The 22,642-nt window shown below is 34.2% G+C and overlaps 1 protein-coding gene across 2 annotated transcripts in view; it reads left to right on the plus strand.

Moving 5' to 3' along the window:
* LOC142357261 (nesprin-1-like) overlaps positions 1-22,642 on the plus strand; it is a 278,227-nt gene that overhangs the window by 206,296 nt on the left and 49,289 nt on the right. For both annotated transcript variants that reach the window (XM_075408914.1, XM_075408920.1), the window contains exons 29-34: positions 7,594-7,847; positions 8,224-8,419; positions 8,811-8,977; positions 16,689-16,899; positions 20,773-20,988; positions 21,364-21,694. In XM_075408914.1, the coding sequence (XP_075265029.1) occupies positions 7,594-7,847; positions 8,224-8,419; positions 8,811-8,977; positions 16,689-16,899; positions 20,773-20,988; positions 21,364-21,694 (1,375 nt within the window). The remainder of the gene's footprint in view (positions 1-7,593; positions 7,848-8,223; positions 8,420-8,810; positions 8,978-16,688; positions 16,900-20,772; positions 20,989-21,363; positions 21,695-22,642) is intronic.

Consider the following 22,642-nt stretch of genomic DNA (forward strand, 5'->3'; position numbering starts at 1 on the left):
GTTATCTAAGTGTAGTTAACTTAGTATATCTCACTGCAAGTAGTTTTCGGGCAGACAGAATTCTTGTTACACTAATTGTTTTGAATCCAGTTGAGGCATCACAGCGATTGATAAAGTCTCTCGCATGGTTTAGGCCTCGTTTATTATTAGAACTTGGAGACCTCATGTCTTCAAAGCGATCGCGGCTATTTTTGTTTTCAGCTATTTGTAGCAGCTTGTTTGCCGTTTTATCAATTTATATTTCATGAATTCTTGAATTTTTCGAAATATTAATTAGCTGTTGATGAATTGTTATCAGACCTCTGTACTGTTTGTATCGATCCTCGTGGAGATTCTCAATAGAAGATTATGATGAGAACAATAATTCTTTCTGTTCATGTTGGTGACATCTTTGCCAGTTAGTTGCTCATTATATCTAATTATAATCGGTTTTGATAACTGATAACATTGTTGGTTTGAATCCAATCAAAAATGAGCCATATTTGATAAGGAGAGTGTAGAGATTAATAGTAGATGTAATTCATTGTAAATTTTTAAAATATTGAGTGGTTTGGATGGTTTTGATAGGATTTGCTGTTAATCTCCTGTGTTGTTAGGTATGTCATTTTTGGGTCTTTAGATGAAACATCTGCCGCTTCAAAGCATCCTTAAAAAGTTAGCTGAAACTTTGATGAAAATATCTTAAGATTTCCGCCTCAAAGAAAGCCTGGAATTTTATTCAACTGTGTTCACGCGAAGATTTTGTGTTTGCGCTACCAAAATTATGGCCGACCGTTAATTTTTTTTCTGCTATGCAAGTTTGCACTGCGAATTAAACTGAAATCAGAATTATTATCTGCTCTGTCCTCATACGATGGTCGTCACTGCTTCTATAAGAGCTCAAAATAAATTGTGTTAAATCAAATTAAAAAATCCGTTATCATATTGAAGCTTCCCAATGAAATGCCTTCATAATAATTGTTCCCGCCCTACTTTAGAGGGAGGGAGGAGGAACTATATACTCAAATGGGTTTTTTGTTTTTATTCAGTCAATTTCCGTCGATTGATATGTTCATCGTAGATAGTTGTAAGTGGTATCATTAAAAAGCTCGTCCAACATACACAATATAGAATTTAAAATATTTTGTTTAATTTCTTTTTTTTCGGGGATTTATCGCAGTTTAAAGTTTTGTGAATAGTAGACCGATTTCCGTTAATTTTGATTTCGTTCACATTTTCCGTAATTTTAGCCAAAATTTTTAACAATATTGCTAAATTGTGTTAGAATTGTCAACAACAGTAATATTGGTTTTACCTCTAAAGATAGAGGAGGGTTGCTCATTGGTTTGATTCGAGTTTTGTTGCTAAACGTTTGCTAAATTTCATACTTTTCATCAAAAATGGTGGCAAATATGCTTTTTAAGACAAAAATGGTGGCAAATATGCTTTATTTAAGTTTGCCAGGAATAGAGAGCTAAAAACTGCTAACGCAATCTTTGAAACTCTAAAAGAGTGCTGATTGTGTTTTCGCGTCATAACAGTCTTCTTGAATTAAAATATTGCCGTTTTTTGCTAATTTAACTCGATTTGTATTGAAAATGCATCTTTCCTTTTTAATATGTTGAAATCTTTCATAATTAGCGCAATTAGATTTTTCAGTTAGACGAGCCTTGTACCAGAGCTCTTCGTGGAATCTCACGATTCAAAACTGTTCGGGTTGTATTGGGGCGTGATATTTTTTCTCTGTCGACTCTTGCAATTTGTTTTTTTTTAACTTAAAATTGACCTGTGTTTTTTGTTCTTTGGAGTCGTTCAAAAATTTAATTGAATTCTTCAATAGATACTAGTAAAACTTTACTGTGTTTTCAGTTGCTATCTAATGGCTCTTATGACTTTGTAAATATTTAAACTAAAAAAATTCAGTGGAATTCTGAATTATGCCGCTTTTAAAGCATACATCTTTCAACTTTCCAACCGTAGGTTAGCCTCAGTAAAGACAGTTCTTTTTTTCATGTGAAACAAATTGTTTTTCTATAATGGTTTTGTTTGTATCAAATGGTTTCTTGGCTTTGGTACATAGGGTTTCAAAAAAAAATTGTGATTTTACATGTTTTCGCATTTCTTGAGTTCATTTTCGTTTGCTTGACTATTTATTACATTAATTTTAGGTCCAATTGACGTGTAAAAAATGCGCAATGGAAATTTTTTGGTGGATATCTTATTGTTTTTACTACTCCGACACCGATCTCTCGCAAAATTTATTAGTTTTTAATTTTTCCCTTTGTTTGTAGTTCTTTTGTAGTCGTTCAAAATTTTCTAGATTTTGCAAAATTTCAATGGCTTCTTTAGGAGGTATACACGAACCAATTCAATAGTTTCGTTTTCTAGCTACTGCTTTTATTGACTTATAGATGAATTGTTCTCATATTTTGAATCTTCCCCTTTTTTGTTCTTGATTTTGTCATAATTTAGTCTCATAATTGAAAAGTATCTTCCAATTTTTGCTGAACCAAAAATTATTTTTTGTTGGTTATATCTTTTAACTGATGTCTTTAGGGCTTAGACATTGTGTTTTCATAGTATTTATATGAGTTTTCTGTACTGGTCAATATTTTGAATACTTTTGTCTTTTTCACATAGACCCTTTACATTGTTAATCAGATCAGACCCAATTTCAGAATTAAAGTACTTTCACTTTGTCAGATTGTTTAATGGTTTCTAAACTCTCTAGTTTTAATGCCTTCTATGCTGTGATTTCATAAAATATTTTAAGATTTGTTTTCTGTCCGTGTTCGTTTTTTTTTGTCTTTTGACTTATGCCCACCAATAACAAGCCCAATTGGATTCCTATGGACTTGCCAGCTATTCTGTTTTTAGTTCAGAGCTTATTGTTTTTAGAACTTTTGAAATTATTTGTTTTAAATTTATCATTGGATCTGTGCGCTTATTTACTTTGTTCTGTCTTAATCTCTGTCAAGACAGGTCGTATAAGTTATCACGTCACAATATCAAACTGATAGGAAGGTCCCATTGGCGTTAAAAGGTTGTGCAATTGAATCTAACAAATGTTTTTAGGGGATAGATCATCCTTTTAACGGCTGCGACACCGTTTTCTTGCTAAATTTTTTAATTTCTTTGAAAAATTTTGCCTTGTTGTTCTTTTTGTAGTCGTATGAAATAATCAAGGTATATATAGGTCTTGATTGCATCCTATGAGGTGTAAATTAAGAGGTATATATTAAAAGGTTTTAATTGCTTCCTCAATTATACATCAATAGGTATAATTGAATCTTTTTAATGATTTCAGTTTATTGCCTACTGGTTTTTTAATCACTTAAAATAATTGTGTGAAAATTAGAAACTTATTTTTTGAATTTTGCTATTTCTGCAGTCTTTTTTGAGTGGTAAAAAGTCTCATTAAGAACAGTTTTCATATCTGTTTTAATAATTTACAGGTCAGTTTGTTTAGTTTAGGCGTCAGTTTAGTTTCAGATGCCATTTTGTTTTTGTTTGTTTTGTTTTTAAATATAGACATTAAAATTTGAGTGTAACAATGGTTTGTTTTATTTGACTTTTCGTCATGTCTTGTAGTCTCCTAAATAGCAGGTTTCATCAGCCCTCTAATGTGGCGTTACTTTGTTCATAGAGTGGTTTGTTGAACAATATGTGAGTTTTTGAATTTTTTTCTCTGAATCGTTTGGTAGGGTATTGGGTCAAAAATGCGGAAGAGCGAGGTTGGATCATTATTTGCAAACGCACTTTACCGAGCCTCCTTGTTCTCGAAATTTTTGGTTTTCATTGTTCAATTGATCTGCTAGTCAGGTACATTAGTTTTTAGTTTTTTAATTTTTTTTTGGATTATTTTCAGTATTTGTCCTGCTATGCTTTTCAACTAACTTCGTCGAACGAAAGTTTGTTTTGCTTTACCTTAGTTCGCAGTTTGTTCAGCATTTTGCTTTAATTCTTTGGGACACCTCTAGGTTAGTTTTATTCTTCTCTCGTTTTGCTTAAAGTGCTCTGAAGCATCAGTCGCTCAGCAAAATAATCTAGAATCAACAGAGTCAGTATCTAAAAACGAAGAGATAGAAAACGAATAAAACCATAAATCCTAATATTATATGCCTACCACTTGCGCTTTGTTCTTATAATTTTTAGTTTTCATCATTGGTTTTGATACTAGCCCCTATATCCTCTCATTGGGAAACGGAAGTATGAACTACAAAATGAAATCAAAACAGTTGGCACTCCGAAAAGGGTGTTTGTGCGAAAGTCTATTTTAATTTTGTTCCTCTTCTGTCAAACCCAATTGTGGTGATGTCAATCGATGTTAGTTATGAATCAAGTGCAGCGAAATTTCCGGCAGTCGGCTGTTTATACTGTTTTTCGGCTTTTCTTTTGTTTTTATGGAAGATGATATTAAACGTGTTGCTTGATAGCGCTTTCTTAAAGGCAGAAAGAATAATCTCTGGTAATAGGTAATGTTGTCTTTTAAAAAAAATAATTTTTGAGTTGATAGCTTTATTTTATAATTTTGAACTTCGGAGCTATTTTTTATTGCTTGATTGGGCGCAAGATATGGCTGAATGAAGCGCAGATACGAGTGCTTTCTTTTTATTACACAATTGTTCAGTGGTCCATTGATTGTCCAATTTTTATCTGGGGACTGAATCCACGCTCTTAGAGCATTAAGTCTAGCGTAGGTCGGTATTTGGGGTTATCGATTTTGGCAAAATTTTTTTTGAAGCATTTAATTAGAGGTTGGTGGTCTGATCTCTTATACGTGAAATAAGGAGTATGGCTAATTTGATGGTAACCTGCTATAAATCTATTGGCTACCCCTCGCATGATTAATTTTCAAAAGTATTTGATTTCTTCTCAGATCAAAGCCTATGTTGAACATCAATTGACAGTTAATTCACAAACCATAAATAGCGCATATAAATTTCTATCTTTATATTTGTTCCTATCAAATTGCACGTCAATTGTGAAGATTGATTTCAAATTACGAGTGGTTTGATAGTTTAGTGAAAGTGATCCTTTATAATTAGCGTCACATATATCAATTAATCGCAATTCGTTTTTGCAAAAACAGATTTTGAATTGCACCTGACCTTTTTCTGGTAGCAATACGTTATTTTTCCGCAGCTACGAAAATTTTAAAAGATTTTTTTAAAAAACTTTTATATGATAATTGATTTGGCCAGTGTAACTTACAGCTGATATCAACATATAACAAGAAAGTCTACGGAAAGCTTGAAAATTGAAGTCAACTGAGATCTTCTCTGGAGCAAAATGTACTTTGATCAAGATCTGCGAAGCAACGGGCTTCTTTGCCAATGAATTTAAGGTAGCTATTAGAAATTTTTAAGATACCAATTTCATTATCAATTCGTGCTTATTTCACCCTAAGTCACTTGAAACTGTTGTTCCGTTCTGAGAGTTGTTGTAGTTTCTGTGAGGCGGAACCCATTGAGTCCCTATTTCAGAGTAGGATGTAGTTACTCGTTTCAAGCGTAACGATGTAAAAAAGTTGTTAGTTTTTGACCAACAACAAAAATGTTGAAACACTAGTTTTAGTTTTCATTATCTATTATGCGATGCCATAGCTTGACGGGAACAAGTAGCTAGTGAGACTTCCAAGTTTGAAGGAAACAAACTGCTATATGTATGTTATTCCATTTGTCCTGTAGTTCCAATTATCCCGTTGTTCATGACAAAAATCAGTGTCAAACTTCATGCTTAACTGGTTCCAGCACATTGTTCATATCAAGTTAACTTCTCGCTTATAACTTGAAATTACAGCTCAAACTGTGTTCACTTCTTTTTATACAGCATAAAGAGAGCAGTTGGTATTAACTGTGTTTCGGAACTAAATTACAAGCTGTAAACTGCGTCTTTTATTCCCGTTAATTCCAAATATTTTCCTCAAACTCTTTTGAGCAAATAAACTTTGAATCTGTTTCTCTCTGGGTCTCAATGGGAAGGAAACATTTTCGGTCATTCTCAGGGGGAATTTGCGGACGAGCAGTGTGAGTGTACTTTTGAAACCTATTCCTCCAAATTTAATTATGTAGCCATAATAGTTATAATTTGTCTCATTCTTTTACTGCTTTCTGCTCTAGTTATTATTCTGAAGTTGTGGGATTGAAAATGTATTGCGTTACTTGTGGATTCTATGAGGTAAGCTGGGTCTAAATACTCTGATCGAAATGTCATCTGGATTGGCTTCGACGTTCAATAAGATATACGCGGCTTCAAACATAGTTAAAACAGCATTTTCTAGCTGTAAATCTCAACAGATGTACTCCAAGCGTTTTGAAATGGAAATCAGATTAGGATTTTTTATTAATTCTTAAGGACCAGAGAAGTGTGCATGCAATGAAGCTTGCAATGGTAGTTTAATAAATGCTAGGAAAACAAAAGTGCAGGAGATAATTTATTCAGTTAATGACAGCTATAGAGCGAATACTATTGGAATCATATATTGTTTCTGTTAATATTTTCATTCAATTTTTGGTTGACCGTTACTTGTCTTACTGGAACGGGATAAACTAAAAAAGCTCTAGGGTTAAATTCGGAGAGGAGTTATTAATTGCTGTCGAACTAGTTTGAATTATTGGTTGCAGTCGTGTGTCTATTTTCTATGCAAAATTTTCATGTTACCATCTTGGGGTTTTGATTGCTATCTGAGCCATTGACTAAAGATTCGCGTGATTTAAGCTCCCCATATTTACAAAATTTATGGAGCTGAACTCATTTGGCAGTAGTTCATTACGAAAAGCCTAAACAGTAGTGCGCAAAATTAGTTTCTTTTTTTAATTGCTCTTGAGCGAATTTTGAAAAAATCATTGTAAGCGTCTTTTTATGCAAAATTTTTGCTTGATCGTTTTGACTTTTCGAGTGACTTTTACGCCCTTGACTTCTTGCTTTTTGCGCGATCTGAATTTCTCTCTTATTCACAAGTGTCAGCAGCTGAACTCAACTGGTGGCAGTTTAATACAAAGAGTCAAGTGACAAGTGCGACGAAATTAGTAGTGACATTTTTTTTTCGTATCCTCATGGTGGTATATAATAACCTCTAATGACGTCATTTGGTGCACCTTAGTGAACTTTTATTGTCCCCAGTACTCCAAGATACCCCCCCCCCCCGGCTAAAGCAGGTTGCAATAGATTACAGCTCCCACTAGTCGTTCGAGAGCAACTCTCCCGAACTTAGTCGGTTGATATCAATAGCCGACGTTAGCCTCTCAACGGCTATTATTTAGGCGCTCACTTTTTTACAATCCAAATAATTTGGTGCCCTGTACAATCCAAAGAATTTGGATTGTATTGGTGCTCTGTCTTCTTTTTTGTGAGATGTTTTCACACCTTTTTCCTTGACTTTGAGCTTTTAAGTCTAATTTTATTTAATACTTCTATATTTTTTTCCAAAACAGTTGGCGGCTCACGTTATTTTAATATTTTGAAATTTATACCAATCACTCTTAATCGCTTCAACCTCAGCTCCAAGCAGTTAATGCTTTTATAAGTAGTAATTTGGGCCTGTTCTGAGCTCTGGTGTTCATCCAATTCGCTATTAAATGAACGAAAATAAGCATCGCCTTGACATTTCAGGAGCTGCACCAGGACATTATCAACCACAGCGAGAACGTGCTCTCTGTCATGCAGCTTTCAGAACTCCTAGTTGCAGATGCCGACATGTTCCCAGGTCTCACATCGTCATCAGAACATTCTAGAAGGAATTACGGTAGCAATATGACTAACACGAATGCGAGTGGAATGGACTTGACGCATTTGAGAAATAGATGCAAGACTGTGGAGAAGAGATGGGACATGATTACAGCTCAGAGTCAAGACAGACTTGCTAGGTATTTTTATTACTCAGATTAATCCAATTATGAAGCTCTGAGTGGCAGAAAAAATTTTTGAACCCACTCAAAGAAAGAAATTGATACAGCTTGATGAGACAAACAAGATCTTGTTACTCTTGACAAAAACTTGAATCATCCCGTTTAAAGTTTGACGACCCAATAAATCTTGGTAAATTTTAGTTAGATCATAAAAAAAACAAGAATTTATTATCTTGACTTTTATTGAAAAAAGACCTTTTATTGAAAATCACTAATCTCATTAGCTCTCATTGCATGGACAAGTTTGCACCCTTTTGTCATTGATGTCGAGCACACTAGGGTTTAAAAACATAAAAATTTGACTCACATTAACTGATATTGGTTCTGTTTCAAGGCTAAATAAAGCGTGGGACAACAGTAGAAGATTTCTGCAGAGTTGTAACGACTTCAAGAAGTATATTGACGAGCAGAATTGTCGATTAACTGCACTTGAGCAGCAAGCACTTGCTGTGTCTCCAAATTTGCACTCTACCGTATCCTCCAGCACCAGTGCCTCAGCAAACATTGAAGCCATTATTCACCGAATAGACGTTAGAAGCTGTTACTTTATTTAAAATGTTGCGACGCATTGTACTTTTTGTCAGAAACCGGAATACCTGGAAAATGCAGTTGAAATACAGTCATGCCACCACTCTGAAAAAAAAAACAATTTTGATCATTTTATTTTAGCAAGAAAAGACAGGAATTTATTTTTCAAAGTATTAATATCAAATATTTAAAACAAGTTAAGTATATAGAAGTTCTCAGAATTCTTGCCCAAATAAGCAAAATGTGTACCCAAATTGTAAAAACTTTATTACAATTATAGTGAGATAACTTATTGAACGCCATTTTTCAAAAGTTTGCCGGGATGTTCCTACTACACTGAATTATTTAATTGTTAACAAAGCAGGCCATCCCAATCTTGATTTCGTTTTTCAGGAGCAGCGCATTGGCTTCCGAAAATCACATGACCAATTGGAGTCAATTAACAAGCAGTACTGGATTCTCTCGGACGATGTGGTCATATTCGAGATTTCATGCCCCTCCTCGATACACGGATTTGATCACAGCAGCCAAAGCAGTAGTGGTGACGGATTGCGCAACAAGTGAGTAAAACGTGTTAATTAACTGTCTTTAGGGGTTGCATCAGTACCGCGCGTTAGTACCGCCCTCGAACGAAATTTGAAGTAATTATTTTAGTTCTATGTTTTTTCAATTGGTCTCGAACGAAGTTTGAAGTAATTGTTGTAAACGTGTGTCCTTTTCGGGCAAAATGTTCGTTTGACGATTTTGACTGATTTCGAGAGCATTCTTTCGCTCGCTTGAGATGTTTAAGTTGACTTTCCGTCCTCAAAAACGGATAAACTGGTAAAACCGGGGGCATGAAATGTCTGAGCAGCTCTCATAAGGCTTTAGTAGGCCCTAACTGTACGTTTTACCGAAGCTGCTGAGTGCTGCAGCTGAGGCTAAGCTTACTCTAGCTACAACCAAATCAGCCATTACCTTGCCTGTTATTCGAGATCAATTCGTCCGACGGTAGTCTGTTGTTTATGAAGAATTTCTTCTTCACCGTTTTGACTTTTTTCTTTGACTTTTATCACAATTGACTTCTATTTTTTGCGCGCGTGATATAAATCGCGATGATTCATAATTTTAAGCTTCTGATTTCTAATGGCAGTTGACTACTAAAGTCAAACGAAAAAGCGCCGTAATTGGTTTTATTAATAGCCGCCCTCATCTTCTCAACCGGCTATTATAGCGCTCCTAATTTTTTTTTTACTTCGTCGAACTTTTTTTCACTTCGTCGCTTTACTTCGTCGCTTTTTCGACATTTTGCGTAAAATCTTTTTGACTTCTCTCGGCTAGTTTCACTCTTCTGTCATTCTACTCAAAGTCCTTTTAAACAGCAGCTGCTCAGCAAAACAATTCAAAATGAAGAGTCAGTATAAAAAAATCAAAGTCAGAATTGGAAACGGGATAAACCCATAAAGCCCATTTTTAGATGCCCGGTACTTGACCTTTGTTCTCATAAGTTTTAGTTACTATTAATAGCCGCACAGCGATAGCTGAGGCTATTATTGGCCTTCTCTTGGTTTTTTTTTATTTCGTCGTCATGATTTTTGTTACGACCATATGACGTCACAGCCATTTTTTGTTCATTCGTTCATGCAATTTCAACTGAATTGCATGTGTGACGTCATTTTTCGCTCTTAGTGGAGCGAGTTTTTTTGTTCATGCGCGTGATTAAATTTTTGGTCACACTTGACTTACCTCACTCTCAAAAATGACTTCCTCACTTTGAAATTGACTTTTATTTACTTTAATTCAAAGAGATAAGGTCAAATGGGTGTGTATCACTCTAAATGAAGGTTATTTGAGATCAGCTAATAGAGGCAGCAATAACTTATACAGATTTTTAATCTAAATATAACAGATCAGCCTTCAATGAAAAGACGAATTTTTTTGGTCTGTCTTTTTTACTGTTTTTTTAGACTGCCGATCTACGAATCTATTGCGGCTATTTTCTGGCAATCTGCCAGCTATGTTCTATAATGCTTATTGGTATTGATACTAGACCCTGTAGCCTCTCTCTGAGAGAGGAGTATGTTCAATTACGAAATGACATCAAAATAAATCGCACTTAAAATGTTCTTATACGAAAAACAATTTTTGTTGATTTTCTTTTTCAATCCCAATAGAGTTATGGGCATCAACGGCGGCTATTTTCCGGCAATCTGCCGGGTATATTTTTTCAATAGCCGCTCTAATTTTTTCAGTAGGATATTGCGACCCTATTTTTTTACAACCCAAAAGCTTGGATTTTATTGGGCGTTTTTTTTTTGAAGATCTGTCCACACATTTGTTTTGGCTCTTTAATGACAATGAGAAGTTAAATTAGAGTAATGATTTAAGTCACGCTGGAGAATTATACGAATCGAAATGACTATTAGGTTCGAAGCGTGATTTTATTTAAACAACCTTAACAAAGAGATAGAATTTGTTGAGTTGGTTGAACAAATTTTCGGTTTTCGAGGATAATTTTTTAAGTGCTGCAAATTTACTTCTGTTTTTAATGTTTATCTCTTGAGTACTTTTAAAAACATACCCAAGTATTGTAATTGCATCTATTTGCAATTGCTTGAATCCTTGCTGATGTTTTTTGTTAATTCGAAACCATTTGTTGTCATAACATTTTAGGGATTTTTTGATAGTCGCCCTCATCTTCTCAGTCGGCTATTATAGCGGTTGTTTTCACTTCGTCGAATAAAAGTTTGTTTCACTCTACCGTAATTCATGGCTTATTGAACATCTGCGTGAAATCGTTTTTTACTTCCTTGAGCTAGTTTTATTCCTCCCTAATTCTGCTGAATTCTCTTTTAAACGGCATTTGCTCAGTGAGGCAAGCTGAAATAATTGGTGTCGTAAAAACGCAAATCAAGAGCAGAAAACAGATAAACCCATAAAGCCCAATTTTAGATGCCGACTACTTGAACTTAGTTTTTGTAAGTCCTAGTTACCATCTCTAATGCTTATTGGTATTGAAGCACCTGTACCCCACATTAAGAAATAGGAGAATGTCTAATTAAGGAATAACATAAAAATAGTTAGCACTTAAAAAATATTTTTGTACAAAGACCAGTTTTCATTTTGTTGTTTCAGCCCAATTGGCGTCTTTGAAATTAATGGCGGATTTTTTTTGGTAGTGTTTTTATGCTTTTATAACGTTGACAGCATTTGTCTTCAAAAAATTTAATCGCGGAGGTTTGTGTTGTCCCTGTAATTGTTGTGCAATTTGTTGTCTTGTCAATTAAATCAATGATACGTCTTACTGGTTGCTTTTGAGCTATTAATGGATCTAATTGGTTGCTTGAGTTTACACCAGTAGTTTTCATGTGTTTGACGCTATTTATTTCCAAAAAAGTGTGTGTATTTTTGATTTATGCTTGATTTTGTTGGTTATCGTGGGGTCTTGTCGCTATATCAACAGTTCTTATAATAATAACTTCATATATTGGTTTTTCGGCGCGGCGTAATTTCAATTTTATTTTTACGCTTACTTTTAGCTATTGTGTTTAGTTTTTGCTTAGGATGACTTAGATTCCAATTGTTTATGATTTTGGTCTATAATTATGTGTTTTTTTTAACTTTTATTTCACTAATTTTCAAAAAAATTCTAATTTTTGCCAAAATTGATTTTGGCGTCTTTTTTACGCGCATTCTAGGGATGCGTAAGGTTGGTATTTATTTAAAAGGTTTTTATTGTCGATTACTATTACATTGGAAAAACATGTTTTTTTTAAAAAAACGATTTTCTGACTTTATTGTGTTTTTTTTGCGCATTTACAAGACTAGTTTTGTTGACTGACAAAGTTTGATCTGACTGGAAAAATGTTCAGGTCATTAGTTAATTCATTTCTTTATTATAATTCAGGTTTTGTCCTGCTGTTTTTGTCTACTTCGAGTGAAAATTGGTTTCGCGTTACCGTAAGTCACAGTTTGTTCATTATTTTGGTGAAATCTTTGACTTCAGCAAAATTATCTAGAATGAACAGAGTCGGTATCTAAAAACTCCAAGATAAAATCGACTTAAACCCATAAAGCACAATTTTAGATGCTTGCTACTTTGTTCCTATAGGTCTTAGTTAACATCTCTAATGCTTGTTGGCTTTGATACTAGTCTCTGTATCCTCTCATTAAGAGACAGGAGCATGCCCAAGACGAAATGAAATCAAAACAGTCTTCACTTTAAAATAGTTTTTGTTATGGGAATCAATGGCGGGTTTTTCCAGCAATATGGAAAAACCCGCCATTAGTTTCTAATTATGCGATTCAACGATAGCGTTTTCGTTGAGACAAATTGTTGGTGTGAAGGGTGGTTCATAAGCTTGAAAGTTTGACCCTCCTCAGTCACCCTACTCCCTCCAACACTCCCCCTTCCACCCTACTCGATCTGTCGATTTGGACCTCCCTCTCCTCCCAACCCTCCCCAATTCCGCTTTACTGTTTTTGGAGGGCAATTCTTCCTACATTAGTCGGTTTATTTTTCCAATTTAACTAAAGTATTGACCTATGATAAGGCTCTAATATCTCGAACCTCATAAGCTATCATAGCTACTGAGCAAGCAGTTTCTTAGATAATCAAATATATATCTTTTGTAAAAGTTCTGAACCAAAACTTTGCATTGCTTTTTACATCCAGCGAAACTTGTGAGTTGATACAAACTGATCTGAAAATTATAACGTACGTTCCAAATAACTCCAAAACATGATCGTTTATTATGACAGGAACAGTTGTTTTGACTATCAGTAATGCGAAGCTCAATATGAAGCAGTATTTCAGGAGCGACCTTTTTAAAACTTTCTTTAATTGGAAAACGGAGTTATTCGGAACCCTCATTTTAATATAATTACACGAAAAATTTATAATTGCTCTCGAACGAGGTTTTAAACAATAATTATAATGGTGTGTCTTTTTTATGCAAAACTTATGCTTGACTGCTGTGAGTATTTTTTCCATTTCACTTCACGAGTGACTTCTTCAAGGTTCGCGTTACCTAGGTTGCGCTTATTCAGAAATTAAGTATTGCTCAAACAAAAGTCTTTTTAATGTAAGCTAGGATCTATTTTGTTCCCCCCCCCCCGCTTAGTGGGCTTATATTTTTTACACCCCCCAGGCGCACGTGCTATTTCCTCGCATAGTAACGTGCTATATAACAACATATAATTTGTTATTGGGGGGCGTAAACACACTGGGGGGGGGGGACAGAATAGATCCGTAAGCTATTACAAGACACTGATAGTAGCATGGATAATGCTTAAGTAGGGAATTTGAACCCCTTCTTGATCGGACTTTTTAGCACCCGAAAAAAGATATGTAGGCTACAGCGCTCTCTGAATTTAATTGTCCCGCCTGTCGTTCAAGAGCAATTTTCCTGACGTTAGTTGGTTTATCTTTGTGAAACCGTTATTTGGTTTAACTTTTTTGGTCGGTAAAACCACGTGCATTTTAGTTTTTTTCAAAATAAAACAAACAGTTTTTCAGAATGTTACCAAGATCAATCAGTTGCAAAGAATATTTTTCTTAAACAAGCACATAAACTAATTTGCAGTGACCAGTTTACACGCTAGAGGTGGCAAACAAATAAGTGACTTTTTTCTCATCGAATTTTCTCATTTAAAATGACTTGACTGTCTTAATCTCTACCAATCAGTTTGACTCAAAATCCAGTTCAAATTTTTTCTGATAAAAATGTTGTCGAATAAAAAGAACTCTTGTTACTCAATAACAAGAAAATTTGGAGCTGTCAATTTTTCCTTTTGGCAAAGAGTTTTGACACACCTGACAAATCTTGTAGAATTTGAAAAGATCGTAAAAAATGATCTACTTGTTTTTATATTAGCTATTTTAATGATGTCAATGCTCAAATCTTTCTCGTTATGTGATATAATTTTTAAAACAAACATTTTAATCAAATGTGGTGAGGTAAAGAATAAATGTTTTAAGACAAAAGGTAATGATTTCGGCTGTAGTTATAGTTTTGCTTTTGAAGTTCCGAAGCTTCGAGTCGCTTCAGGAATTCTTCTGGCCATATTTTTATTTCGTCAGCAGAATTTTTGTTACGACCGTATAGCGCACAATCACTTTTAATTATGCTTTTTGTTCATTCATTCATGCAATGTCAACTGAGCTGTGTAGGTGACGTAATTTTTCAGTTTTAGTAGATAGTGTTTTTTTTTACAATGCAAGAATTGGATTGTATTGGTGCTCTGTCCTTTTTTCTAAGATCATTTCACACCCTTTTCAATGACTTGGAGCTTTCAAAACGCAATAAACAGTTAAATCTTAGCGGCATCAAGTTTCATTAAAGGCCCTTAGCTGGTATTAGTAGTCCTGCAAGTGCTGAGAGTGGTGCAGCTGCTGGAATCCCCTAATTTGAGGTTAAATGGTCTTTTTCAGGAGTTTTGATCCCAAAATGTTGCAATTTTTCGAGTTTTTTGTTTAATCAGTCCTGAATTGACATTTGTCAAAGTCTTTTTAAGGACATAATTACTGTTTCTGACCATTTTGTGAGCTATATGTTCTGGTATTGAAAACATAAACACGCAAAGTGATACTAATTTTTGATGAGTTTTTTCATGTTTTTTTTTTACAATTTTTGTCATTTTTATAGTTTATCCAGCTCCAGGTTGACGGAAACTTCTCTAAGGTTTGATAAAAAGGTTTCTGCATAGTTTCCAATGGATTTGAAATGTTTTTCAACATTTTAGTATCACGAATTTTAGAATATTTTTTATAAAGCTTACAGTTTTTTTTCAATTTTTCGACAGTTTTTGTCGTTTTTTTAGTTTTCAGCTCCAGGAGCCAAGGAATCTCGTTTAGGGTTTAATGATGAGTTACTGCAGTTGGTAGGGGCAATGGAAATGTTTTCAAATCACAAATTTTTGCATTTTATAAAATTTGAATTTTTCTAATTTTCTGAAAATTATTATAATTCGAGTCTGTCGATCTGTTTGTGCGATTGAAACTTTGTAACTTGGAATTTGATTAATGGATAGTTTCTGATGACAATGGAATGGTTCTGAAGATACTAGTTTAGCTAACGATTTTTAGCAACGTCGCAATTAAATTTTCTATTTCTCAAGTTCTTTTGGAAATTTTTGTCATTTTTTGACTTCTTCCATCTCCAAAGGACAGGCAAAATCCTCTAGGTTTTAACAATACGGCAATGTGGGTAGTGGGCAATAGAGTGGTTTTAAATAATTTAATATCAGTTGGCATTTTTTTCTTATAAAGTTTAAACATTTTTTCAGTTTCGGAAAATTGTTATGTTCCGAGTCTATCGATCTTTATGGGGCAATGGGACGTTTGTAGGCTTAGAATTGGTCTACTGGATAGTTTCTGAAGACAATGAAATAGTTATTTATTGATAGTCATTTGATGAATTTTGGCATCAATTCAATAAAATTTGCAATAAAAGTTTCAATTTTATTTAAAAATTTGTCATTTTTGAGTTTTTTTATCTTTAAGGGCCAATTCAGTTTTTCTAGATCTTGCAGTGGTTTTGTCGACAGATCTGAGAGGCAAAAAATGTTGTGAACAATTTAATACTGCGAAGTTTAGAAACTTTGATTAAATTATGAAATTTTTATTTTAACGTATTTGTCATTTTTCTGCTGTTTTTCTCTCTTAATTGGCCAATAAACCCTCTTTCAAGGCTTTTGCGTAGGATAATGGGTGCATTTTAACGGATGAGTTTTAGACTTCAGAAAAAATCTTCTAGAGTTTTGGCAATGATTATTTTTTGTTTAGTTTGTTTGTTTTAGTTTCTCAACTTCTGAGAGATGTGATCTTTTTGGTTGGCATTGTCCAATTGATCTGCTGTTCAGATACAGTAGGGCTAAGCTTTTCATTCAATTCTTTGGATTGTATTTCAGTAGTTGTCCCGCTGTGTTTGTTCATTCGCCTGAAGTTTTTCGTGATTAAATTCAGGTGAGTTCGTGGCAGTCTAATTGAAGATATTTTAGGGTAGCTAATAGAAGCAGCAATAAGTTAAACAGATTCTTAATCAAAATATAACATCTCAAGCATTAAAAAAGAAGTTTCTTTTACTACAAGCATCAAAAAAGAAATTTCTTTTACTATTGTTTTGAAACTGCAGATCTACGAAGCTGTTGCGGCTATTTTCTGGCAATCTCAAATTGCTATAAAAGTGATCTTTTTAGAAATCATAATTAGGTTCTATGAGCTTCAAAATGTTAGGTAAGAGCTGAACAATTTCCGAAGTGGAATTAAATTTTGGATGTCCAACTGTTCAGATTGGAGGAAGTGAACAGGTTGTGGAGTGATGTCGATAAACAATTTGACGCCTGCGAGGCTAAGTTAAAGAAAGGGCTTAAACAGGAAGAGGAGTTTGCCCAGTTGAAACAGACCCTGATGATATGGCTCATGGACTTGGACATCAGGGTCACCAAAGTTGACCTGTTCGCTGCACACGATGACCCGAAGGAAAGGCTGCTTCAGCTTAAGGTGTGTAAAATTTTCACTAACCACAAAAAATGACACGTTCTTTCTAGAGTCCGTTGTCCTCTTCCAACCGATAGAGAAGTGATGTTGCTTATAAATATTAGAAGATCAAAGTTCTGTTTAGTTTTTTATACCCAAGAAACGATAACTCGAAAGTCTGTTGTACCCAACAATTTTTAATACAGCATGTCTTTCACTCTTTTTCCTTTTAAAACAGTAAATAAAATTCAAGTTTAACAGACCATTGTGAACCGAAAAAAAAGGAAAAACACGATATTCATCTGATTTTTCATGTGATAATGAAATAGAGGCAGTGTAATGAAAGGCTGATGGAATCAAAATTAGTATCTATTCATGACAGGGCAGTTTTGGATGCTACACTTGGGTTTATTTGAAACAGATTCAGAAAGTTTTGTTGAAAAATTTCTCAACTTCAGAGCATTAGTTATCAACGTAGGGTTTTTTTTTGGAAAATTCGTCCACTAGATTATTCATAGATTATATTTACTGTTTTAAAAACTCATTTCTCTATGAATTTTGATTGAATTTTCATGTTAGTAAAGTTTTCTTACAATTTATGATAGTTTCTTTAAAGTTCAACGGGGCATATCTTAAAATTTTAATTACCGGATGCTTTTGACGGTAATTTCAGAAGAGAGTTTAAATAATAGAGTAGTTTTTGTGCTGCAAATGTTTGATAGGCAGGACTTTGAGTTTTGTCGTAAGATGAAAAGTTTTCATATATTCTCCGATGGATACAAGCTCTTGCAGCCCATGTAAATTGTTTATATTCTGAACTGATTTCCGTGGCAGTTACCTCATTCAAAAGAGCAGCAGAGTAGTGATGGTGACATAACTAGCGCTTTCAGAATTAGATTTTTGGAATTTTTGGATATATTTTATATTGTGCACAATTTATTATTTCTATTATAGATTAAACATCTTTTACTTATTCTTGTTACATTAATCTCGAGCCTTGCTCCTTTTTTGGGAAATTTTGAATCGAGATATTCAATTGAATCAAATATCGAATTTCATTTTGAGTCAATTTGATATTGATTTGTTGCAGCAGATTTTAAGTTTAAGGCCTCGTGAATAGACAGATCATTTGGTGACACGCATATTTGCTCTATATACTTTCCAATTGTTTCCTTACAATTTTTTGAAAGGGAACTTGTTGATATCGTCTTTTAGTTTTGTTGACTTGGTGTGAACACAGTTTTTATAAAAAAGAAGTTTTTTTGAGGTTTTCTTACAGCAAGTACTATTCGTTCAGATGGCGTTTTGAACTAAAAGCGGGAAAGTAAATTTGCCGTTCTATTCAATTTTTAGCTAGATAACTTTTTTGACCATGGTATGTGTTCAATGAATGAGTTTTCGACTCTGAAAAAGGGTTGTTGATATAATGGCTTATGTAGATAACTCTTTTGTCTTCCAGTTGGCCAAGTTTTTTGTTATTTGGTTTTTAGGGAAATAATTTTAAGTCGATGATGTATTATTGTCCGACCCTAGAAAGTTGACCTCATGGTGTTTCTGAGAGCCTAACAATGATTTTCAAGTGTAAAATGGGCACATATTTCTCAATTTTTTAGTTAATTTTTGGTTTTTTTCCTTGATTTCTTCCTTTGTGGATCTTTAGGCGGACTTTTTTTCTAGAAACCACTGCATATGTCAACGTGTCTTTGATAATTCATGCGGTCTTTGATAATTCATGAGGAGATTTCAATGTTAATTAAATTTTTTTTAATATAATACAGCTCTGAAACGTAGCTGGAATTTTGGTTTAAAAGTTGTCATTGATAAATGCTTTTGCAAATATTCTTGGGGGCCTCAATTTTGGTATTGAACAACTTTCTGCCTTTTAGTTTTTTATCGGTTTGTTTTAGATATCTCCAAGAAGCGAGAAGTATATCTTATTTTTGTCTTAATTGCTGTGACTCCAAAACACAAATATGTTTAGTTAAAAAAAACTCGTGACGTTATTTTTCAATATTAGTGGCGAGTTTTTTTGTACATTTGCTTTTTTAAGTTTCTGGTCACACGTGACTTACCATATTCTCAAAAATGGCTTCGGTTTTCTCAAATTGACTTTTCTTTACTTTAAATCCAAGAAAACCAGACTTTTGAGACTTATAGATCTACCAAGCTATCGCGTTTATTTTCTGGTAATCTGTCAGCTATGTTCTCAAAAGGGGATCAAATATGTTTTTTGGCTAGAGAAAAAGAGAAAATTAAAGTTCGTTTCATTGTGGTGTGCATATGATTGTTTGAGTGGTTTGCGTTTGCAGGGTACTCGCGTAATTTAGAGAAACAATAAAGAATGTGTGTGAGAACTGTTTATAAAATACCAGCGTTTTCTTCTTCTTTAAACAGTTTGTTTTCACTAACTGCCTTTCAAAGTATAATTCAGCCTCGAAACAAATGGCGCATGGTTACCCACAATTTTATATAACTTAATAGTAACCGAAAAATTAGCGCAAAAACATGAACAAACAAGAAATTTTTTTTTGAAAATTGCAAGTGATCACAGCAGGTGATTATTCTTCAATTTTTTAAACTAGTTTGTATAATGGTTTTCATTTCAAAAAGCCCTTAAGCTTATTGTATATTGATATTTCTGCCGCGTTTTCTACAAGTCTCTAAAATATTTTGAAACTGAAACGAAAATTTTTTAACGATCAATGTTCACCAAATGTTGATGAAATCTTCTTTTGTATATCCGGAACACGTGCGACTGCAAAAGCCTTATGAGAAGTAATTTTCTGGTTGAAAGTTTTGGAACATCAATGTTTGACCCTGAGTATAATTTTATGTGGTTTCGAACAACTTAGCAACTATATTAGTCCTGTGGTTTTTTAATAAAATTTTTCGTCTGACGCTGTTGACCTCAAAAATGGGATAAACAGGTAACACCCCTAGGGCATTAAAGCCTCCCCCGCCGTTTTAGTTCACATTCAGTGACTTCAAACCAGATATCTGAAAATTGCTCTCTTGATAAATTTATTAGTTTTTAATAGCCGCCGTCAGCCTCAGCGGCTATTATTTAGGCGCTCTTTTTTTAATTCGCTTTACCTCTTGATCACGTTTGTCGTTCTACAAAAGTTACGATTTTCACGTTTTATTTCTGACTTACTTCACTCACTGTTTGAACTAAATGGAGTTTAAATTCTTTCACGCATCGAATTACGCAATGTAGTGAATACGGTCAAAGTCAAAAGAGCAAAATCAAGACATCAAAACAAACGGGATAAGCATATAAAGCTCGGTTATTAAGTCATAATGCATTAGGTTATCAAATTTCATTAAAGCGATTGCTAGCTGGCATTAGTATTATTCTTTATAGCGTTCAGTCTAAAAGCTGAATTATGTGTAATTTTAGAAGCTAACCGAATATGCACACCAAAAAAATTGACACTTAAAAAAATTCTGTCAATTTCTATCTCTTATATTTTTCCTTTTTTCTGTTTCAATACCAATGTGCGTCAAGCGGGTCAACGGCGGCTATTTTCTGACAATTTGTAGGCTATGTTTGTACATTTGACCGATTAAATTTTTGGTCACACGTGACTTAGCTCACTCCCAAAATGGCGTCTGCAGTCTCAGATTGACTTTTCTCCACTTTACTTCAACGAAAACCTGATCGCAGCAATTGATTATTCATCAAATATTTTAAGTAGTTCTGTATATTGGTTTTCATTTCAAAAGACCATTCGACTTAATGTATATTGATGTCCCTCGCGTTTTCAAATTCTACTATCTCCAATTTTTTTGAAACGAGAACTATTTAATGTTCAATATTCACTAGTCGATTTTTTCAGGAGATTAATTGAAACGAGAACTATTTAATGTTCAATATTCACTAGTCGATTTTTTCAGGAGATTAAACGTGACATCGCCACTCACCAAGGTCGCATTGACTACTTGAATTTGATTGGCCAGAAGTTGACGAATCATACTAGACCAGGGCTTCCAAATAGTGGTTCTAGCTTGCAGTCTAGCTTTGTTGAGAACGAGTTGGGAGAGTTCAACAAGTTCGCCAAAAGTGTCTCTGATCGTGTGTCCAAATTGGAGCAGAAATTAGAATATCAGAAGGTAACTGTTGGTATACTAACAAAAGATCCCAATTAATTTGGGTGAACAATTTATTGGAAAAAGAACAAATCCAATGCAGGGATTTAGCATTTTCTCTTTATAAAGCCCCTATTAAATGATAACGCCTCGTACTATGAAGCCAGAAACGTAAAGCAAGGTCTTATTACAATGCGGCGCTACATGTCAACATTGGAAGCGAGCAGAAATTGAAAGTTTTCATGAAACATAGTAGTTTCAGCCTTCAGGCGTTATAAAAAATATTGAACTAATTGAAGGTGAAAGCTAAATTGTACTTCTTCTACAAAGTATAAATTAACATTTATAGTTCAAGACAAGGAGTTCAGTTCCTCATCTTATGAGGCTTTTTCAATTTAGAACATGAGTCGTCCTCTGGACTCAGGGATGCCTCTTTCCCAACGTAATCCCCTGGAAGTCTGGGAGTCAACACGACCTTCTCTCAACTTCAACTCATCACCGTATGGTCTCAGGTCTAACATGCTCCTTACGTCATCAACTATGGATCTGAAGAGCTTTGATGTCAATTCATACGACAGTAGGGACAACTTTGTAAGGAAAAGTGCATCATTGAGTGCGTTGACTGGACGCAACAGATACTTGGCCTCAACCACGACCCCAGGCGGGACGACATCTTCCATGGCCCACACTGAAGAAGATAACTTCTCCGGGATGAATTCGAGGACAACAGGTGAAAACTCATATGAAGCATTCAAATGGATGTTAAACGATGTTTTGACTTATTCCTATTAGGAATTATTTAGGCCTTTGTTAATAACAGCTCATTCAATTCAGGTTATCTTTGTCGTGAACCAAATTTATGATCCCAACATAGGCAGGCTTTTAACATGGAATTGATAGCTATGAATTATGCGTGTAGATAAATAGAAAGTCTTATAGAAGTAAACAGATCAGCTAATTCCTCTTTTTGAAAAAAAACATAGCAGAACGTAAAACATATGCCAGCCTCACTTTTTTGTTAAAACAGTCGCATCCCTAACTTATGTGGTATCATTTTAAAGCTCTTTGTCTCTAGAATATCACTACGAAAGGATTTTTCAAGAATTTTTTATTTCAATAAAGTTAGTGAGACATAGGAATTCGACCATTTTTTGACCAATTTTTGGCCATTGTCAACACGTTTTGCGATACTTTGCCTCTTGGATTTGCTATTGGATGTGACAATATACGGATTATTTCATTTGAGTCCTTTTTACAATTGCTGAAATTTTTTTGTACGGGCATTACTTGCAAAGAATAATTCATCCCAGGCCAAAATATGCGGTACCATTTTGAATGCTCTCTGAACCCAGAATTGAAACAAGGCGGCTCGTTAATGTGCGTTCGCACATGATGTTCCGACCCGAGCTCATCTACATTTTTGACTAAAATGTCAACCAAATCAAGAGATAACAAAAATAGATGTTTGAGTTTAAAACAATCGTTACACATTCTATCTACTAATTGAATTACTAATGCCATGCTTCATTACAGCACCAACGTGACCTGACATTGAAGAGACTAGAAAAAAAATAGCACCAACAAAATTTTGGCGGCAAAAAATGAATATCTAAATTTAAAAGCACCTGGTAACAACGTCAAAATGCAGTCAGATAAAACCTTAACTACACAAGTTTAC

This window comes from Convolutriloba macropyga, chromosome 2, assembly GCF_964194025.1.
Source record: "Convolutriloba macropyga chromosome 2, txConMacr16.3, whole genome shotgun sequence".
In the NCBI taxonomy this organism is placed as follows: Eukaryota; Metazoa; Xenacoelomorpha; order Acoela; family Convolutidae; genus Convolutriloba; species Convolutriloba macropyga.